General features: G+C 39.7%; 1 protein-coding gene across 1 annotated transcript in view; it reads left to right on the top strand.

The window, feature by feature from the left end:
- The window catches only part of SMAP2 (small ArfGAP2), a 49,491-nt gene extending 35,934 nt beyond the window's left edge, over positions 1-13,557 (top strand). The window contains exons 5-10 of the mRNA XM_081305710.1: positions 1,523-1,609; positions 2,575-2,656; positions 3,687-3,793; positions 5,612-5,777; positions 6,230-6,546; positions 12,205-13,557. Coding sequence (XP_081161836.1) covers positions 1,523-1,609; positions 2,575-2,656; positions 3,687-3,793; positions 5,612-5,777; positions 6,230-6,546; positions 12,205-12,330 — 885 coding nt within the window. The 3' untranslated portion in view covers positions 12,331-13,557. The remainder of the gene's footprint in view (positions 1-1,522; positions 1,610-2,574; positions 2,657-3,686; positions 3,794-5,611; positions 5,778-6,229; positions 6,547-12,204) is intronic.
- The last annotated feature ends 6,094 nt before the right edge of the window (positions 13,558-19,651 follow it).

Below are 19,651 nucleotides of genomic sequence, written 5' to 3'. Positions count from 1 at the left end.
TCTAGTATGCTGACTAAATTCTTTAGGGTAAATACCAAGGGGAGGTATAGCTGGGTTATATGGTGGTTCCATTTCTAGTCTTATGAGGAGCTTCCATTACAGATTTTCATAGTGGTTGTACTAATTTACAATCCTACTAACAGTGTATAAGTGTTCCTTTTCCTCCACATCCTCTCCAGCATTCATTATTATTTGTATTCTTGATAAACATGCCTGTATTCTTTTTTAAAAAATATTTTTTAACTATTTCTCTATGTTTTTATGTGACACTGAGGATCGAACCCAGTGCCTTATACATGCTAGGCAAGCCCTTTACCACTGAGCCACAAGCCCAGCCCAATATGCCTATATTCTTAAGGTTACTTTGTGGTTCTGTTTTCCATTAGGTGTTTATTTGTTGAAATGTGACCAATAACTTTATAATTTGTGAAAGTATTATGAAGTGGCCTCTGAAAAACTTCAAAAACTGAGAGACTTTCTAATATTTCATTTTATTTATTTATTTTTTGGGAGGTGGGTACCAGGGATTGAACTCACAGGCACTCGGCCACTGAGCCACATCCCCAGCCCTATTTTGTATTTTATTTAGAGACAGGGTCTCACTGAGTTGCTTGTACCTCGCTGGTTTTGAACTCACGATCCTCTGCCTCAGTCTTCCAAGCCACTGGGATTACAGGCATGCACCACTCTTCCCGGCCCTAATATTTTATTTTGACATGCTTTTTGGCCCTAGACAGGCAATCCATGCAGGACACCCTATAATCTTTTTTTTTTTTTCTTAAGAATTCCCTAATTCTTTCTTGCCTTGTTTCCTTAATTCTTGTTTTTCTTATCTTTAATCTTATAATTTAGGTCTGTTTTCTCATTTTTAAAAACAAAAATGAATATTGACAGGGCCTGTAATTGAATTTATAAAATCACAAAGGGCATAAGCTGAGTCAGATGAACATGAACTTATTTACCAGTACACTAAAATGAGGGGATCTGTTCAAAAAATGAGCAAATTAAATTTAGGGCAAAAATGGGCAACAAACTTTAAAGCTTCTGTAGATAGTCTGTATTGCAAATTTCAAGAGTCATGGGTGGGTTAGACAGACCAGTAGGGTGAGTGTTTAAGATGTTTGGAATATATGTGGAGGAGGTCAACTCTCAGCTCCACACCAAGACACACTCCCAAGTTTGCCATACTCTTGCATCAGAATCATTAGGATAGCAGATGTGGTGGTGCACACCTGTAATCTGAGAGGCTGAGCAAGAGGATGACAAGTTCAAAGCCAGCCTCAACAACTTAGTGAGGGCCCAAGCAACTCAGCAAGACCCTGTCTCTCAAATATAAAATAGATCTGGGGATGTGGCTCAGTGGTTGAGTGCCCCTGGGTTCAATCCCTGGTACCAAAAAAAAAAAAAAAAAAAAAAAAAAAAGAATCACTGGGGATTTTTGCTGTCCTTTGTGAACATTTAGGATGATAGTTTATTGAATCACCATGGGGCTTATGTTCATTATCTTGTTAAATCTTTCTAGAAAGAGAAGGATGACAAGTGGAAAAGAGGGAGTGAACCAGCTCCAGAGAAAAAAATGGAACCTGTTGTTTTTGAGAAAGTGAAAATGGTAAGTGGGAAAGTCCTTGCCCTGTGTGATGGTCTTATTTGGGTTTATATATGGAGGGAGGAGGAGGAGAGGCCTCATGGTGGGCAGGTGGGTTTGATACCATATTTTATCATTCTACCTGAAATAAGGGGCTCCACATTTAGATCAGATCACCTGCTGCCATTTCTGCTTCTTGCCCATTACCTATTGCTGCCTGAAGTGTTCTCTTGGAAGCTAGATGGCAGTTTGGAAACTGCATCTGTCCTATTTAAGCACAAGTCATGTTCCATGCTAGAATGACATGGCTGCATGACAGCTTCTGAGCAGATGCTAATTCCACAGTAGTCCTTGTTAGACCTCATGTGCTTCATTTTCCTTTTGCATTTAGGAGCAGTCCAGAAGTTAGGCTGCACTAATTTCCTTTTCCACATGGCTACTGTGGCTCTAGTAGTAGATATTCTGAATATAAGAGGTTGGAATCTTGGGAGAGAGGACTTTTACTATTGGGTAAGGAAGACTCTTTATCACCATTGTGAATCATACTGTCTATGGACAGTCACTAGTGATAATGGCAGAGTGAATTAAGTAATCTTTAAACTGATCTCCCGTTAGTGTTAAACTAAAAGATTTTTCTAACCACTGGAAGATTTGTTGTACAATCAGATACCTACTTTTATCCTTGATTTTTCCTGAGACCCAAAACTACTACTTCTGTTAGATTCCTTGCTCAGTGATTGTCTTGGTTTCAGAAAGAACTGCAATTCTAGAAAGCTAACCAAGTATAGACAATATCTTTATTTTCACTTCAGGTTTGGTTTATGCACTCAAGCTTCCTAGCACTTCCTGGGTTTTGTTTCTTTGATAACTGTCTTTGAATAAAAATAGCAACTATACCACAAGAATATGTGTGGCTTTATAGTGGAGAGGGGGGAAAAAGAGTTCAGAAATACCTGCTGATTTCTTTTTATAACATATTTTAACTTTAGCCACAGAAAAAAGAAGATTCACAGCTACCTCGGAAAAGTTCCCCGAAATCCACAGCGCCCGTCATGGATTTGTTGGGCCTTGGTAAGAGTCAGACTTGTCAGCCCCCACATACTTACGTATTTTGATGAAATTCTATGACTGACCCTGAGAAGATTGGTAGAGATGGGACTCTCATTTGTGTCTTCTTCACTAAGATTGTTCTCTCCTTTTCTTCCTGTTATGTTTTACATTTGAGCCATTGCTTTAAGAAAGTGTTTACTGGGACATTTTTCAGAGCAACAGTACAGTGTAGTGGTTAAAAGCATGGCTTTAGAGCCAAGTCCCAACACATATGTATGTAATCTTAAATAGTGACATCTGAACATTACTTTCCTAATCCGTGCCATGAGGATGGTAAGTTTCTACTTCAAAGGTGTTGTTGGAAAGATTAAGTGATATAATGCCTCTAAAGCTCTTAGTGCTATGCTTGACACATACTAAATGCTTAACACATACTAAATGTTTGCAGTTCCACTTAACAACACCTTTCACCCTTTTGCCACTTCCCTATACTCTACTCCCTGTACTCTACTCCCTCCCTTCTACTCCCTGCCTGCACCCTTGATTTTTCAGGTGCAACCAGTTTCAGAGATTGCCTGTTACTCTGTGGCCATTCTTCCCTTGAAATATTAATCTAGTGATTTTGCCCCTTTCAGAAAGAAAGCCTGTTCCCCTGCCTCTCATTACACTGATGGCTGTACTTTGTTTCAGTCTTCTGCTGTTGACTTAGGTTATTGGCTACTTAGGCTTCTCATTTCTTTACCTTTTATTTTTCTCTGAAAATGAATCCTATACACTGTTCTTCAAATTGCCAGGAAGGAGCCAGCCAGTCCCCTGCCTTTGTACTGATGTAGCAGTCAGGCCTGAGTTTCTGCTGCCTGTGCTTAACAGTTTATCCCATAGCCTTCTTGCAAATATTGGGGGAGGCCTCCTCTGAGAAGGCCTATCTAAGCTAACAGTAGGCCAGATTTCCAGGTCCATGACAGAGCTGTGGGCCTTCTCTTTCTACTTGTTGTCTGCAATAGCAGGAAGGAGTAAGCAGTGCTACATTTTGGTTTTGATCTGTTTCTAGATGCTCCTGTGGCCTGCTCCATTACAAATAGTAAGACCAGCAATACACTAGAGAAGGATTTAGATCTTTTGGCCTCTGTTCCATCCCCATCTTCGGTTTCCAGAAAGGTGAGTCTTCTGGGATTCTCAGGATTAAAGGATTTTCCAGAAAGAGTGATAACTTAATCATAGAACCAAGCCATACTTCTTGGAGGAATTTGATTTTCTTAATTCTTCCCTTGACACTGTATCATCTCTGTCACAGCCTTAGCTCATTGTTCATACTGTTTTGTTTTTGCCTCACAGAGTAGCCCTTTGAGTGGGCTTCTATCAAAGATCTGTCAGAGGGCTGGGGTTGGGGCTCAGTGGTAGAGCACCTGCCTTGCATATGGGAGGCACTGAGTTTGATTCTCAGCACCACATAAAAATAAATAAATAAATAAAGATATCGTGTTCATCGACAACTAAAACAATATTTTTAAAATGGGGGGGGGTGCTGGGATTGTGGCTCAGCAGTAGAGCTCTCGCCTAGCACGGGCGGGACCCTGGTTCGATTCTCAGCACCACATAAAAATAAAGGCATTGTGTTGTGTCCATCTACAAAAAAAAAAAAAAAAAAAAAAAAAAAAAGATATTCTCTCTCTCTCTCTAAAAAAAAAAAAAGGTCTGTCAGATTGTAAAGGCTATACTTTAGATCAGCTTCCCATGTTCCCACCAGGGTGTTGTAGATGTGTTATTGGCTGCCATTTGTGGAATGCCTATTGTATGCAAGGAGTAGCCAGGAGTTTGATGTATCTCATTTTTATATATTTTATTAATAATTTCAAGCCCTTATCAGTACCCCTCAAAATAGGTAATTTATAGATGAGCAAATATTTGTTCAGAAAAGTTATGTGACTAGCCTCTGGTTATGCAATGAGTGAGTGTCTGCATGGATCTAAACCCAGTAGTCTGTGCAGCATCATTTGTGGATTGTTTTTGTTTTTTTCCTACTAAATCACATAGCTTTTCTGAAGAATAAAGGATTGAACCAGAGTTTAGCTATTATGTATATTCACATATTTTTATGGTAAAAATGTCTGATATGAGCCATGAATTGTCTTTATTTGCAGTACTGGGGATTGAACCCAGGGCCCCACATGTGTTAAGCAAGTGTTCTATGACTAATCCATACATATTTCCAGCCCTGTTTAAATTTTGGGGTGGGCAACCGTTAAAGATTGAACCAGAGGTGATTTACCACTGAGCCACATACCCAGTCCTTCTTTTTCATTTTTTGAGACAAGGTCTCACTAAGTGGCTTAGGGCATTGCTAAGTTTCTGAGGCTGGCCTCGAACTTGTAATCTTCTTGCCTTAGCCTCCTGAGTCACTGGGATTATGTGCTACTGTGCCTGGCCCCTTTTTAAATTTTATTTTGAGATAGGATCTCACTAAGTTACCCAAACTGGTCTCAAACTTGTGACCCTCTGGCCTGAGCCTTCCAAATAGCTGGGGTTACAGGGGTATACTACTGTACCTAGACAAACCATGAATTTTTAAAAAATATTTTTATTTTTAATTGTAAATGGACACAATACCTTTATTTTTATTTATTTATTTTTATGTGGTGTGGAGATCATACCCAGTGTCTCACATGTGCTCGGCAAGTGTTCTACCACTGAGCTACAACCCCAACCTGAACCATGAATTCTTTTTTTTTTTTTTTAATATTTTTTTAGTTGTAGTTGGACACAATGCCTTTATTTTATTTATTTTTATGTGGTGCTGAGGATCGAACCCAACATCTGGCACGTGCTAGATGAGCACTTTACCGCTGAGCCACAACCCCAGCCCCTTAACCATGAATTCTTATTGCAAATGATAGAGGCAGCACAAGGTGATGGAGATCCTTATAGGGATCCCCATGAAGATTATTCCACCAATCCCCCTACCCTCTGTGCTCTAAGGTTGTAGGATCCATGCCAACTGCTGGGAGTGCTGGTTCTGTTCCTGAAAATCTGAACCTGTTTCCGGAGCCAGGGAGCAAATCAGAAGAAATAGGCAAGAAACAGCTCTCCAAGGACTCCATCCTCTCACTATATGGATCCCAAACGCCTCAAATGCCTGCCCAAGGTAGAGTCCATGGAGTCATAGCATTGTACAAGGAAGAGATATGAGAATATACACACAGAGTTTTTTGTTGTGATGAGGGACACTTGCTTTGGGGATTGGAGTATCATATAGAAAACATGCCTGAAACTGATATTACTTGTAAAAACACAGAGTATCAACAGACATATTAATGTAACTCAGGGTCATACTTTTGTGGATTCTGATGTCAGACCTCTGTGAAGTCTGAGTCAAGGCTTGGATTTGGCCTCTTAAGGAGAAGTGGCCAGGTCAGCGCCCCATTGATAAACCACAGCAAATCTGGTAGAGAATCTCTCTAACTGCTTTGCTATGTAAAACAGCATTCTGAGTTGAGAGTACTCTTAAAAAACTCTAACTGGAAAAGTAGCCAGTGAAAATTTGGGCTAACTTTGTGTCCTTTCCTCTTTAAGATGTGATGTGTGTTTTCTTGGCAGCAATGTTCATGGCTCCTGCTCAGATGGCATATCCCACAGCTTACCCCAGCTTCCCTGGGGTTACACCTCCTAACAGCATCATGGGGAGCATGATGCCCCCACCTGTTGGCATGGTAGCTCAGCCTGGAGCTTCTGGAATGGTTGCCCCTATGGCCATGCCTACAGGCTATCTGGGTGGCATGCAGGCATCCATGATGGGGGTGCCGAATGGGATGATGACTACCCAGCAGGCTGGCTACATGGCAGGGATGGCAGCTATGCCCCAGACTATGTATGGGGTTCAGCCAGCTCAGCAGCTGCAATGGAACCTCACTCAGGTGAGCTGCTCTGTTTGATCTGATTTCAGACTTCTGAGCCTTCCTCAAGCCTATCTCACTTCTCACCTTTCCCTTATCCCTTGAGTGCTTTCCATGTAAATGAGATAATGCCAGAGAGACATTCTTAGATTTGCCTTTTTTTATTCCAGGCCTTCCTAGAGTCAAAACTTTCTGAGGAGTTCTTATTTCCTATAAAATAAGGGTAACTACCTAAATCTGAGTCTACGCTATCTCACAAACAAAACCAGAAAGACTTATATGGATAGACAATACAAAAATAAAAATACCTGTTGTTCATTGCTACCATTATTACAGGCTTCCAATGACATGACATTAGCATCGAACACCCAAATCCAGCAGAGCCAGCATCACAGAGGAGATTGCAGAACGTGGAGAGGGAAGCAGGGCCTATAAGTAACAGAGCGCAGATGAAGTCACCTCTCAGAGAAGAAAGGCCTACCCTGATGGAGACATACTGAGAACAGTTCTTGGGCGGGGGAGGGGATTGAAAATAAGGAATTTGAAATACATAGGATTATAGGTTGTAGTCTTGGAAAAGCTTTGCATGGCAGAGAGATAGGTGTGACTTAGAAGAAGGAGGAACTCTTTGGAGACCTGATAGTGAAAGGAAAGAAACAAATTTGAAGTGGAAAAGAGAATTACAAAATCAGAAGTTACCATCCTTCTTCCCAAATGATTATTTTACTAATTAACAGAAGAGGGTGGTCTTGAACTCAGAAATCTACTAAATCCTCATACCTGTCTATATTAACAATGATTTGGAAAAATAAAGCACTAAAAACTAACAGAACATGACAGATGACATTTATACAAAACTACTGAAAATAGAAAACAAAACTTAAAACATTGGACTGGGACTGTAGCTTGGTGGTAGAGTGCTTGCCTCACGTGTGAGGCAATGGGTTCCATCCTCAGCACCACTGAAAAATAAATAAATAAATATCAAAACATTTCAAGTAATGGAAATTCTCCCTTCAAAAAGTCATTAAGCAGAATTAATACTGTTAAAATGGCCATACTACCAAAAGCAATATACACATTCAATGCAATCCCTATCAAAATACCAATGACGTTCTCTGCAGAACTAGAATAAAATAGTCCTATAATTCACTTGGAAGAATAAAAGACCCAGGAAAATCAAAGCAATTCTATAAGCCAAAAAAGCAATGCTGGAGGCATCACAATACCTGACTTCAAATTATACTACAGAGCTGTAGTAACAACTGCATGGTACTGGGATAAAAGCAGACACACAGACCAATGATACAGAATAGAAGATCCCAGAGACAAACCTACACATCTGTAGTTATCTGATCATTGACAAAGGTGCCAAAAACATACATTGGAGAAAAAGACAGACCCTGTTTTTTTGGGGGGACCAAGGATTGAACCCAGGGTGCTCTACTACTGTGCCACATCCCAGCCTTTTTAAAAATGTTATTTAGAGACAGGGTCTCACTGTGTTGTTAAGGACCTTGCTAAGTTGCTGAGGCTGGCTTTGAACTTGTGATCCTCCTGCCTCAGCCTCCCAAGTCACTGGGATTACAGGCATGCACCACCATGCCCAGCAAGAAGGCCCTTTTAACAATGGTGCTGGGAAAACTGGTTATCTATATTGTAGAAGAATGAAACTAGACCCTCATCTCTCACCCTTTTCCAAAATCAACTCAAAATGGATCAGACTTAGAAATTAGATCAGAAACTATGCAACTCCTAAAAGAAAACATAGAGCTAAACATAGGCATAGGCAATGACTTTCTCAATAAGATTCCCAAAGCTCAGAAAATAATGCCAAGAGTTAATAAATGAGATAGCATCAAATTAAAAAGCTTCTGCACAGCAAAGGAAACAATTAGGAATGTGAAGAGAGAACCTACAGAATGAAACCACCATAACCCAGTTATACCAGTCCTCAGTATTTATCCTAAAGAATTAAAGTCATCATAGTATAGTGTGATACATGCATACCCATGTTTATAGCAGCACAATTCATAATAGCCAAACTATGGAACTTACCTAGGTGTCTATCATTAGATGAATGGATAAAGAAAATGTGGTATATATATATAAAAACAATGGAATTTTATTCCACCATAAAGAAAAATGAAATTTTGTCCTTTTCAGGAAAAGGGATGGAACCAGAGACCATTATATTAAACAAAATAGGTCATATTCAGAAGCTCAAGAGACGTATGTTTTCTCTCATATGTGGAAACTAGAAAGGAAAAGGGAAAAGAAAGCTGGGGGTGGATCTCATGAAAATCAAAGGGAGATCAGCAGAGGAAAGGAACCAAGGGTGGAAGTCGGGAAAGGAGAGGGGAAGTGCTAGGGAGTGACATTGACCAAATTATATTGTTATATTGTGTGCACGTATGAGTATGTAACAACAAATCTCATCATTGTGTACAACGATAATGTTCCAATAATAATGTGGGGAAAAAAGAAATGCAAAAAAAAGTATTTATGATTTCATTTAAGTACTAACTCTTTTCAGAGGGGAAAAAAAAAGTCATTAAGCAGAATAAAATTGTTAAACAGTTTACCAACCTGAAGAGAACGTCCTTAAACATTTGCAGATAAGACAAAGCAGCTTGAATCGAAAATTCAAAAACTTAGAACCAAAAATGGACAAAGCACTAGAAGTTTTGAAATAAAAGTTTATTGAATTCAGGAAAGAAATCAAAGAAAAGAGTGTTATCTTAGAAATAAATTGAAAAAATTCAGATGAAAATCTATTTGACATTGAAGAAAGATGTAAAACAGCTAAGAGAATGAAAACTAAATATAGGAAGGGGTTTGAAAAGAATCAGAGAAAGTATATTATAGAAAGTAGGCAAAGATGGGCTGGGGTTGTGGCTCAGAGGAATAGCGCTCACCTAGCATCCGTGAGGCACTGGGTTTGATCCTTAGCACCACATCAAAATAAAATAAAGGTCTTGTGTTCACCTACAACTAAAAAATAAATGTTAAAAAAAAGTAGGCAAAGAAAGCCTAACACAAATACATTTGGAAGACACCTTATCAAGAAAGAATTAATATATTTAAAACTATAATACAAGAAAACTTTCTAGAAATAGAGTTGTAAATAACATTAATAGGCTCACTGTGATTCTAGAAAAATTAACCCCAAATAATCTACTCTAAAACATCCCAGTAAACTTTTAGACTTTAAAGAACAAGAAAAAATATCAGGAATCTATCCTTTTTCACACTTCCCTCCCAACAAAACTTAATCACTTCCTGGAAACAAAACAAAACAAACAACAACACAAACCACTCAGGTTGACATCAGATTTCTAAAGGCAACATGCAAAGGACCACAAAGGGAATCTCCAAGACACTCAAGTACACGAGATAGGTATTTTACAGCCAGTCAAGATATCTTCAGATGTGAAGCCTGTAAAAAAATATGTATGCAAGAACTTAGGAAACGTGCTTACAAGCCTTTCTGAGGAATCTAACAGAGGTGAACTTCATCCACCTAGGAGACACATTTTGGCACAAGGACTGATGATGAGCATTGAACGTTTATTAAGAACCTAAGACTAAAACAAGGGTAGTAATAAGGATAGGAAAATTTGTTGTATTCTTTTTTTTTAAATTATTTTTTAGTTGTAGTTGGACAGAATATCTTTCTTTTATTTGTTTATTTATTTTTAATGTGGTGCTGAGGATCAAACCCAGGGCCTCATTCATGCTGGGTGAGCGCTCCATCGCTGAGCCCCAGCCCCAGCCCAAATTTGTTGTATTCTGACAAACATAGTAATACAAGTAAAACAAATAGAAGAGGGAGAAAAAAAGGAAAGTAGACTAAGTTAATTAATTGTTGCAAAATAAATAGATATAGCTGGGCATGGTAGCACATACCTGTAATCCCTGTGGCTCAGGAGGCCGAGGCAAGAGGATCACAAGTTCAAAGCCAGCCTCAACAAAAAGCAAGGTGCTAAGCAACTCAGTGAGACCAGATCTCTAAATAAAATACAAAATAGGTTGAGTACCCCTGAGTTGAATCCCCGGTACCAAAAAAATAAAGATAAATAGGTGTAAGTCAAAGGATATAGTAAGCTGTCAAGCTAAATCATAGAATCTTGAGTAAAAGAGAAGGAAATTAAGGACAACAGTTATTAGTATACAGGTAATCACTACAAAAAATATGGAACATTTTTCTTTTATTTTGGGGGTGCTGGAGATTAAACCCACAGCTTCCCACATGCTGGGCAAGCACTGTTCCACTGAGCCTTGTTAATTATAATTTTTAAAAAATGTCTTAGCCAATATATCAAACAAAATTACCAATAATGGGACAAATAATTATCATGTGCTTCCTGATATCTTGTACTGAGGAAGACACAATATCACCTACATAGAATTCTTGCCAAAAAAATATGTAACCTGTACCCAATCTTGAGAAAACATGAGATCAATAAAAATTGAGATAGTCTACAACATAACTGACCTGAAATATCAATGTCAGGAAAAAAGAAAGAGTCGTGGAAGAACTGTTTTAGATTAAAGGAGACTAAAGAGTTGAAAATGAAATGCAGTATACATTAGAGTATTGGGTTAAATTAAAAAAATGTTAAGTTTATTGAGTGTGTTAATCACATTACAGTTCTAGAAAGGCATTCATTCCTATGGGATGCCTCCTGATTTATTGAGGGGTGAAATGTCATGATGATATCTGCAACTTTTGATGCTCCTTGACATTGTTTATATACATACATATTCATATATCTCACACATACAGAGAGGGAGAGAAAAAATACAATAAAATGTTAACAATTGATGAGTTTAAGGAAGATACATATGGGTTTCTTGTACTATTGTCTCACTTTTTTTTTTTAAGTTTGAAATTTTCTTTAAAAAGTTGGTAGAAGAAAATAGACATTCTCTTAAAGAAAAATAATTTATTTAGAAAATGAACTAGACTCAGGAAATTTAAGGCATTTTTCTTTGACAAACTGTTTTATCTGTTTGTGGCCAGGGGCCAATCTTTCAAATCCAATTCATAAGGAGGCCCCTGCCCCACTCAGGCCTCATTCCCATGACTCCTCTCAGCTCCTTCCTTCCCTTCTCCTACACTGAAGATGTGTTGGTCTCCACTCCTCTTCCTTTATTCATTTGGAACAGTAAAGTTTCTTTTTCCTTCTGCAAAGGAGCATGCTCAAGTGCTGATCTGACAGTAACTGCTTTCTGCTGGAGAAGAGGCAGGAGCGCTGAAAGGGGTGCTTTTCTTTGATCTCTTAGATTTGGCTTTGATCAGTTAACAGGCCACTTTGGTTATGAAAAGGAACTGGAAAGGGAGAAAAGAAGGGCTTCTTATGCTGTTTTTTTTTTTTTTTTTTTTTTTTTTTTTTTTTTTTTTTTTTTTTTTTTTGCTGATGGACCCAGGATCCCTTTTTTCTCTTCTGAGCATTGGTTGGTCTCTGGCAACATCACCCTTCTGATAAGTCCTTTATATGCTGTGATGTGGTGTCCTTGAAGTGATCTGTTAAGGTTCAGGGCAGTTGTGTACAATAATAGTCTCCCTTTGTCTCGATCTCCCTCCCCATAGACAGAAGGACTCCTGCCTTGCCTTTTGCACTGACTGGCTGAATGCCCACAGCCTAGTCTGAAAGTCTCCTCTCTCCCTTCCAGATGACCCAGCAGATGGCTGGGATGAACTTCTATGGAGCCAACGGCATGATGAACTATGGCCAGTCAATGAGCGGTGGAAATGGACAGGCAGCAAATCAGACTCTGAGTCCTCAGATGTGGAAATAAAAGCAAAACACCTGTATGGCTGCCACTTTCCTTAGCCTTTGCTCTCCCCCTTCTTTCCTCACCTCTCCTCCCCACCATCCCTTTTTCCTACCTCTCTCTATTTGATTTAGAAATTGCTCAATAAGTCATTTGGGGTTTGGCATCCTGCCCAACCCATCCACTTCCCAAACATGCAGACCTCTCTGTTGCTCTATGTTGTTCATGTCCCCTGGCCATCCTGACTTCCTCCCCAGCCACAGCCCCTATCCTTTCCTGGCACCAGCACCTTAGAAATCGTTGGCAGAAGGCACTTGAACCACAGGGAAAATGTGCACACTTTTCAGTACCTTCCCTCAAGGTTGAACCTCCTGTCAGACCCTTAGAAAGGTCTGTGGCATTGTGCATTAGGCAAAGAGGAGGGTGTAGAGATTCTTCTATATGTGTTAATAAGCTATTTCTAAGTGTTTAAAGTTTTGGTTTAAGAGAGGTATCATGTTCCCATGCTTTATGGGAATGAAAAAAGTCCTGCAATCAAATTAATACTCCTTGGGTCTTGGATCAGGTTGACCCTAGCCCTGGGGTGAGGCAAGCCCCTTCCTGTGTGGATGAGCAAAAATATTACTCCACTTTGCCCTGAGTTGCTTTCTGGATCTGGGGCTTCAGGACTCGCTGCTTCAGTCAGCCTTTATTAGCACCAAAGAATTTATGAAGGTCCCATACAGATGCACATCCCTGCTGCCTCCTCCCTGCCATCAGAGGATCTGGCTCCATGGCTGGAGGACCAGCCCCAGTGGGGGGATGCAGAGCTTAATCTGTGCACTGCTTATGTGTGTGTACATGTGGATATCTCCTCCCATCCTCTCCCTATCTGCTCTGGGCATTTTTGTTTTTGTTTTTTAGTTTTAGGGTTATAACAGAGAGGAGTTAATTTATCAACAGTCTAAAACTGTTGCCAGTTTTTCTTATATTTAAAAAAAAATTACCATCTCATCGATAGCTCCCTATCTCCTTTCCCTTCTCCCATCCGCCAGTCACTCTTTCATACCCGCGTATCCAGGTATTTTATTTGCCCACCTGTTTCCCAGTGTGTGAGGCAGAGAGCCTGGACAGCTTTCCTCTCAGCCATTGTTCACCCCACTTGAAAATTCAAGCAAGAAAACTTTGCTTAAAGGATTTCATGTGTGGGAACCACAATGCCTGTTTGCCTTTCTCCTGTGTATGTGTAAATTCCTTAATAAATATTGCAGGGAAGGACTGTTTGCTTGTTACTGTGTGTTACTCTTGGAGGTGGGTGAGGTCCACATAGGTTTTCTACTTTCCAGGAGCAGTTCCTTCCTTCACTTCTTGTATTTTAAAGAATTTCTGAGCAGTCAGAAAGGGGCCCTCTCTCCAGTGGGTGCAAAGAATTGTGAACAAGGGTCACAGAACATCAGAACTAGGAGCATGTTTCCCCCCACAGATAGAGAAGCTGAGTCCCAGGGAGAGGAAGTAGTTGGCCAGGGGTCTGCCAAAGAACCGCTAGAGAGCCTGCTGAAGAATCTGGATTTCCAGCCCCTTGTTCTTTCCCTATGCCTGGGTGATTAAATCACAAGTTGGAATTCCTCCCTGCCAAGGAAGCAGTAGCCTTGCCTGGTAAAGGCAATTCAGCCCTCTCTAAACTGTCAGAACAAGGAGGGGCTGGACTTCTGAACCAGTGGCAGGAATTAGAGACAAAACACTCATCCTGTGGCACACAACTGTAATCCAAGCAGCTCAGGAGGCTAAGGCAGGAAGATTGAGAGTTCAAAGCCAATCTCAGCAATTTAGTGAGGCCCTAAGCAACTTAGCAAGACCCTGTCTCAAAATAAAAACTAAAAAGGGCTGGGGATATGACTTAGTGTTTAAGCACCCCTGGGTTCAATCCTTAGTACCAAAACAACCCCCAAAACAAAAAACAACTCTCCCTGGAGTGGTATGAAATACAGCAAGCAAATGGTCTGTGGTCCATTTCCTCCTCTAATTGATTCTCTTTCTGTTCTCAATAGAAAGGATGAGCTCTCCCTTCCTCTCCTCCTTTTGTTTGAGTACAGTTTTATTTATTTATTTTTTGGTACTAGAGATTGAACCCAGGGGTGCTTAACCACTGAGCCACATCCCCTGCCCTTTTTGTTTTTTATTTTGAGGATCTTGCTAAGTTGCTTAGGACCTCGTTAAGTTGCTGAGGCTAGACTCAGATTTACAATCCTCCTGGCTCAGCTTCCCAAGTCACTGGGATTACAGGAGTGTGCCACTGTGTCCAGTTTGAGTACAGTTTTTGAGTGCTTACACATAGAAGCAGGAGTATAGAGCAGTGGCTGAGGAAGCTCAGGATCAGGCTGCCAGCATTCGGATCCCTCTTTCTTTGGGATCCACTATTAAACACCTGGGTCTCAGTGCTAAATGGAGCTAATGATAATACATAAGAGAAAAAGAAGTAATCCCTGTGGTGCATTTAACACATTGTTGGGCCCTTAGTTAGTAAACACTCAGATATTAGCAAATACTTTGTGCCAGACTTACATTAGGCATTGATTGATTCAGCCAGTGATTAGTGTTTACAGTATGCAAAACACCATCTTGGGCTCTGGAGAGAAAGCAATAAATAATATCCCAACTGCATGAGCTAGTGTGTTAGGAAAGATGGACAACGAACAAGTAAATCAATTTTATTTCAGAAAATGTGTGCATGGGGACTATTTGGATGGGGTAGTCAGGAGAAAGTTACATTTGAACGGAGATCTGAATAAGCAGCCTGTGAGCTAGAAATCTAGAAGAAGAGCAGGATAAATGTGAACATGTCAGAAATTAGAAGCATAGGTTTGGGAGCCATCAGCGTATGGATGGCATGGAAAGCCAGGAGAGCAGATGCATTTGCCTCAAAAATGGCAAGAACAGAAAAGGACTGTCATAGGCCTATCAGCTTTTAGTATTTCAGAAGAGTAGTTAAGAAAAACAAACTGAATCTGGCATAGCCCCTACTCTTAAGAAGCCAATGGTCTCATGGAGCAACAACTTTATAATTACTTACACAGTGGATTATGAGAGCTAAGGAGGAGCAGCAGTTAGGGAACCTTCCTAAGAACTGTGTCACTTGAGCTAAGTGAAAGTGTTTTTGTGGTGCTGGTAATCAAACCTGGGGCCTCCCCATCCCTTTTTATTTTATTTATTTTTTTAAAGAGAGAGGAGAGAGAGAAGAGAGAGAGAGAGAGAGAGAGAGAGAGAGAGAGAGAGAGAGAGAGAGAGTTTTAATATTTATTTTTTAGTTCTCGGCGGACACAACATCTTTGTTGGTATGTGGTGCTGAGGATCCAACCCGGGCCGCACGCATGCCAGACGAGCGCGCTACCGCTTGAGCCACATCCCCAGCCCCTATTTTTTTATTTTATTTTATTTTTTTAAAGGTACTGTTACTCTTAGGTAACAAACACAATTGATCTGATACCAATCAGTAAGTGTGCTGGAGAAGGATTTTTTTTAAATTTTTTTTTAAAGAGAGAGAGAGAGAGAGAGAGAGAGAATTTTTTTTTTATATTTATTTTTTAGTTATTGGCGGACACAACATCTTTGTTTGTATGTGGTGCTGAGAATCAAACCCGGGCCGCACGCATGCCAGGCGAGTGAGCTACCGCTTGAGCCACATCCCCAGCCCCCCTTTTTATTTTATTTTGAGACAGGTTCTTGCTAAATTGCCGAGGCTGTCCTCAAACTTGATATCCTCCTGTCTCAGCCTCTGGAGTAACTGGGATTGTAGGTATGCACCACCGTGCCCAACTCAAATTGAGTGTCAAAGGGAGAAAGAATGGTTAACCATTGAGGGTAAGAAGACTATTCCGGATAGTACTATGTGAACAAAGAAAGAACTCCAAGAACATAGACCATTTTGGGGAGTATAAGTAGTTTACTAATTTCTAAGGTTGATGTAAATCTGGGTGTAAAGTGGGACAGGAGGAGTTGGGCCAAATCATAGAGTACTTCCTAAACCCTAAGAAGGAATTTTACCTGAAGTATGAACAGTGAGGTGACATGGTAGATTTGAGTTCTAAATAGCTCACTCTTGTACTGCTGTGATCAGTATGTTTGAGGAAAGTAGACCAGAGTCAGGGAACCAGAGATGGTAGTAGCTGAACAAGGGCCATGATCATGAGGGTAGGGGAGAATGAAGTGACTTATAGCGGCAATTCCTGACTGATTCTGAGACACGTGAGATTCTTCTAGGTGTGCCTTAGAAATGCTAAAACAAGCCTGGGTGAGAATACATAATATCACCTCTTGTATATCTAGAATATAATATCTACATAAAAAGGGCTCTGAAAAAGTCTTGTGATGAGGACAAAGGTTTTCTTGGTTTTCTAGCATTCACCAACATTCATTTTGTCATGAAATCCATTTTTTCTGAATTATCTAAGAATAGAATGCTATTTGAGGAAAGCAACCAGAAAGATGCTCTAAGAGGTGGAGTTGGAAGTTCTCAGTAACGGGTGAGATGTGAGGTAGAGGAAAAAGAAGAATCAAAGAAATCTGAGTAAAAGAATTTATAGGAGAAGTGGGTGGTAAGAGGTTTGGTTTTAGGCATGCTGAATTTGGGTTAAAGAACTGGATTTAGAATCTGAGCTTCAAGGAAGCGGTTTGGCCAGAGGAATTAATTTGGGAGTTAACCCCATCCAGGTGGTAACTGATGCTATGGGATGGGATCAGAGAATGGATTTGTGAAATAAGAGCAGTGGGCTGGGGACAGAATCTTGGGGATAATTTATTTTTAGTAAAAGTTAAGGAGGAAAGGCTCAAAAAGGAGAGCAGATAGAATGCCGATGAGGAGAAACAATCAGTCATGGAAATGCCAAAGAACCCTACTACAATATCTAGAAGGAGAGATGACCACAAGTGTCAAATCAGCAAGGGCATCCCATGAAAAAGGATTATTAAAAGAACTATTCAGCATCTGAAAACTTCTGCAAAAGTAATTTCAGTGAAGTTGTAGGGCCAGAAGCCAGTTTATGGTTGCCTGAAGACTGATTTGAAGTAATTGGAAAAGTAGAGGAAAAGGGCCTATTAAATAAAATGGTAAGATTTTTAAGAGTTGCTCATAAGAATAGAAACAGAGTGTGCAAATTCCAAACCAATAAAGAGGAAAACACTGGAATAACAAAATTCAAAGAATATCTACCGTCTGCCTTCCTCCAAGAAAAAGATGAGGTAAGAACAAAAAATTTTTAAAAGCACTGAAAAATGGAACAATTAGAATTAAAAGCAGTGTTGTTTGAAACAAATGTATAACTTAAAAATATCAATGGAATAAATACAGTTAAAGTATCAAGATTGTCAGATGGACCTTTAAAATCCACTCCTGGGTCAAGGATGTGTGTAGTTCAGTGGTAAAATCCACTCCTGCCATCTCAGACCTTCCTTCTAAGATCACCTCTTCACCTGAAGTTCCGTCTACGCTTTGAAAGTTGCTTTAGTAAGTTGCTTAGTTTCTTGCCTGAAACATAAGCACAGGAAAATGTTTAAATGAATGAGATGAGCAAAATCAGGCAAACATTAATCTAAAGTAAACAGGGATCATTCATATCTAAATCACCATTTATAAATGCAAATAAACTTTAAGACAGAAAGCTTTATTAGAAACAGGATCAATAATTAAAAGAAAATAGAAGAATTCTGAACAAATAAGCATTTTTAAAGTCTCAAAATAAATAAAGCAAAAATTTGTAGAACTTCAGGGATACATGAAGGATGAATACAAAATGTCCAGAAGGCTCTTTTGGTGAAAACTGATAAGCTGATTCTAAAATCTATGTGGAGGGCTGGGTTGTGGCTCAGATGTAGAGCACTCGTCTAGCATGGTGAGGCACTGGGTTTGATCCTCAGCACCACATAAAGTAAATAAAGACATTGTTTCCACCTATAAGTAAAAAATAAATACTTTTGAAAAATAAAATATATGTGGAAAAGCAAGGAATCTAGAACAGTCATGACAATCTTGGAAAAACAAGCCAGCCATGGTGGCACAGATCTGTAATCCCAGCCACTTGGGAGGCTGAGGCAAGAGAATCACAAGATCAAGGCCAGCCTGGGTGACTTAGTGAGATCCTGTCTCAAAATAAAAAATAAAAAGGGCTGGAGATGTGGCTCAGTGGTTAAGTACCTCTGGGTTCAAACCCTGGTACCAAAAGAAAGAAAGAAAAGAAAAAGAAATCCGAAAGGAATTCAGGGGACAAATTACCAAATATATCATCCTTTTTCCAGTTTATCCCTGGCAAGATTCTGAAGACATTTCTTTGTCACAAAAATACTATACTCATTAAAACATAATTTAGTAGGTGTTTTCTGTAGGTTAAGAATGCTGAAGTTTACTTCTTATTTTCAGTGGAATTGTGATGTTTCCAATAATAGCTTTTAACAATGATCCACCTTCAATTTATGGTATTCAGAATGGATATTGAGATCTTTGGAGGTAGGTAATTGGGGATAGAGTTCCAGATAAATGGATATCACCAAAGACCTACCTGATCTATGTAACTAAAATTTCTCAGATTTGCAGACAGATGTTATCAAGGTAGGAATACAGCCTTGCAGTCTATTGCTGCGTCAGAGCTGGTTGATGGCTTCAGAGCCTACTGAATAAAGGTGGCCAGGTATCCTGACGGGGGCTTACTCCTAGTCTTCTCCAGAGGGACCCATTACCATTTTATCTAGATAACTGCAGGGTAAACTACACAAACATTTGGGAAATAAATGGACACAAGCTGTTAGCTCTTACCAGTTCCTGGATACCTATAATGTCATTGTCCATTTATCAAATGGGATCATATGGGACCAGGTAATGATGGAGTTTTGGCCTAAATCAGGCCCAACATTGGCTGAGTTGAACTTTTAACCTCTCTGACAGTACTTCTCTACATTCCTGAGTGTCTAGTTGGAAATTATACCCTTAGTAAGTGATAGAATCCCACACTGGTTTGCTCACCTATGAAGTAAGGACTGTGAAGAAAGAAATAGAGAAGCAGAAGTTCTTGGAGCTCTTCATAAACAGAAAAAAAAAAAGCTCATTATAGCACTCCACCTCTGGGAGAGTTGCAGAGATTGAAAGACATATGTGCAGATGCAGTAGTGATGATTGCTATCACATGTCCATTTAATTTGTTGGGCTAGCTGATGCTGAAGATGGGAGGGTTTGGGAGAATGACAGACCATGAGCTTTATCAGGTGGGGATATCCATTGCAGTTTCTGTACCAGAAATCATTTCCTTTTGAATTGAATCAGGATAGTGGCTGACACCTGATATGTATCTACTATATATCTATATATCTACTAACATGACAG

This window comes from Spermophilus citellus (assembly GCF_964194105.1).
Source record: "Spermophilus citellus genome assembly, chromosome: 9".
NCBI lineage: Eukaryota > Metazoa > Chordata > Mammalia > Rodentia > Sciuridae > Spermophilus > Spermophilus citellus.
This window is presented reverse-complemented; position numbering and strand designations above follow the sequence as displayed.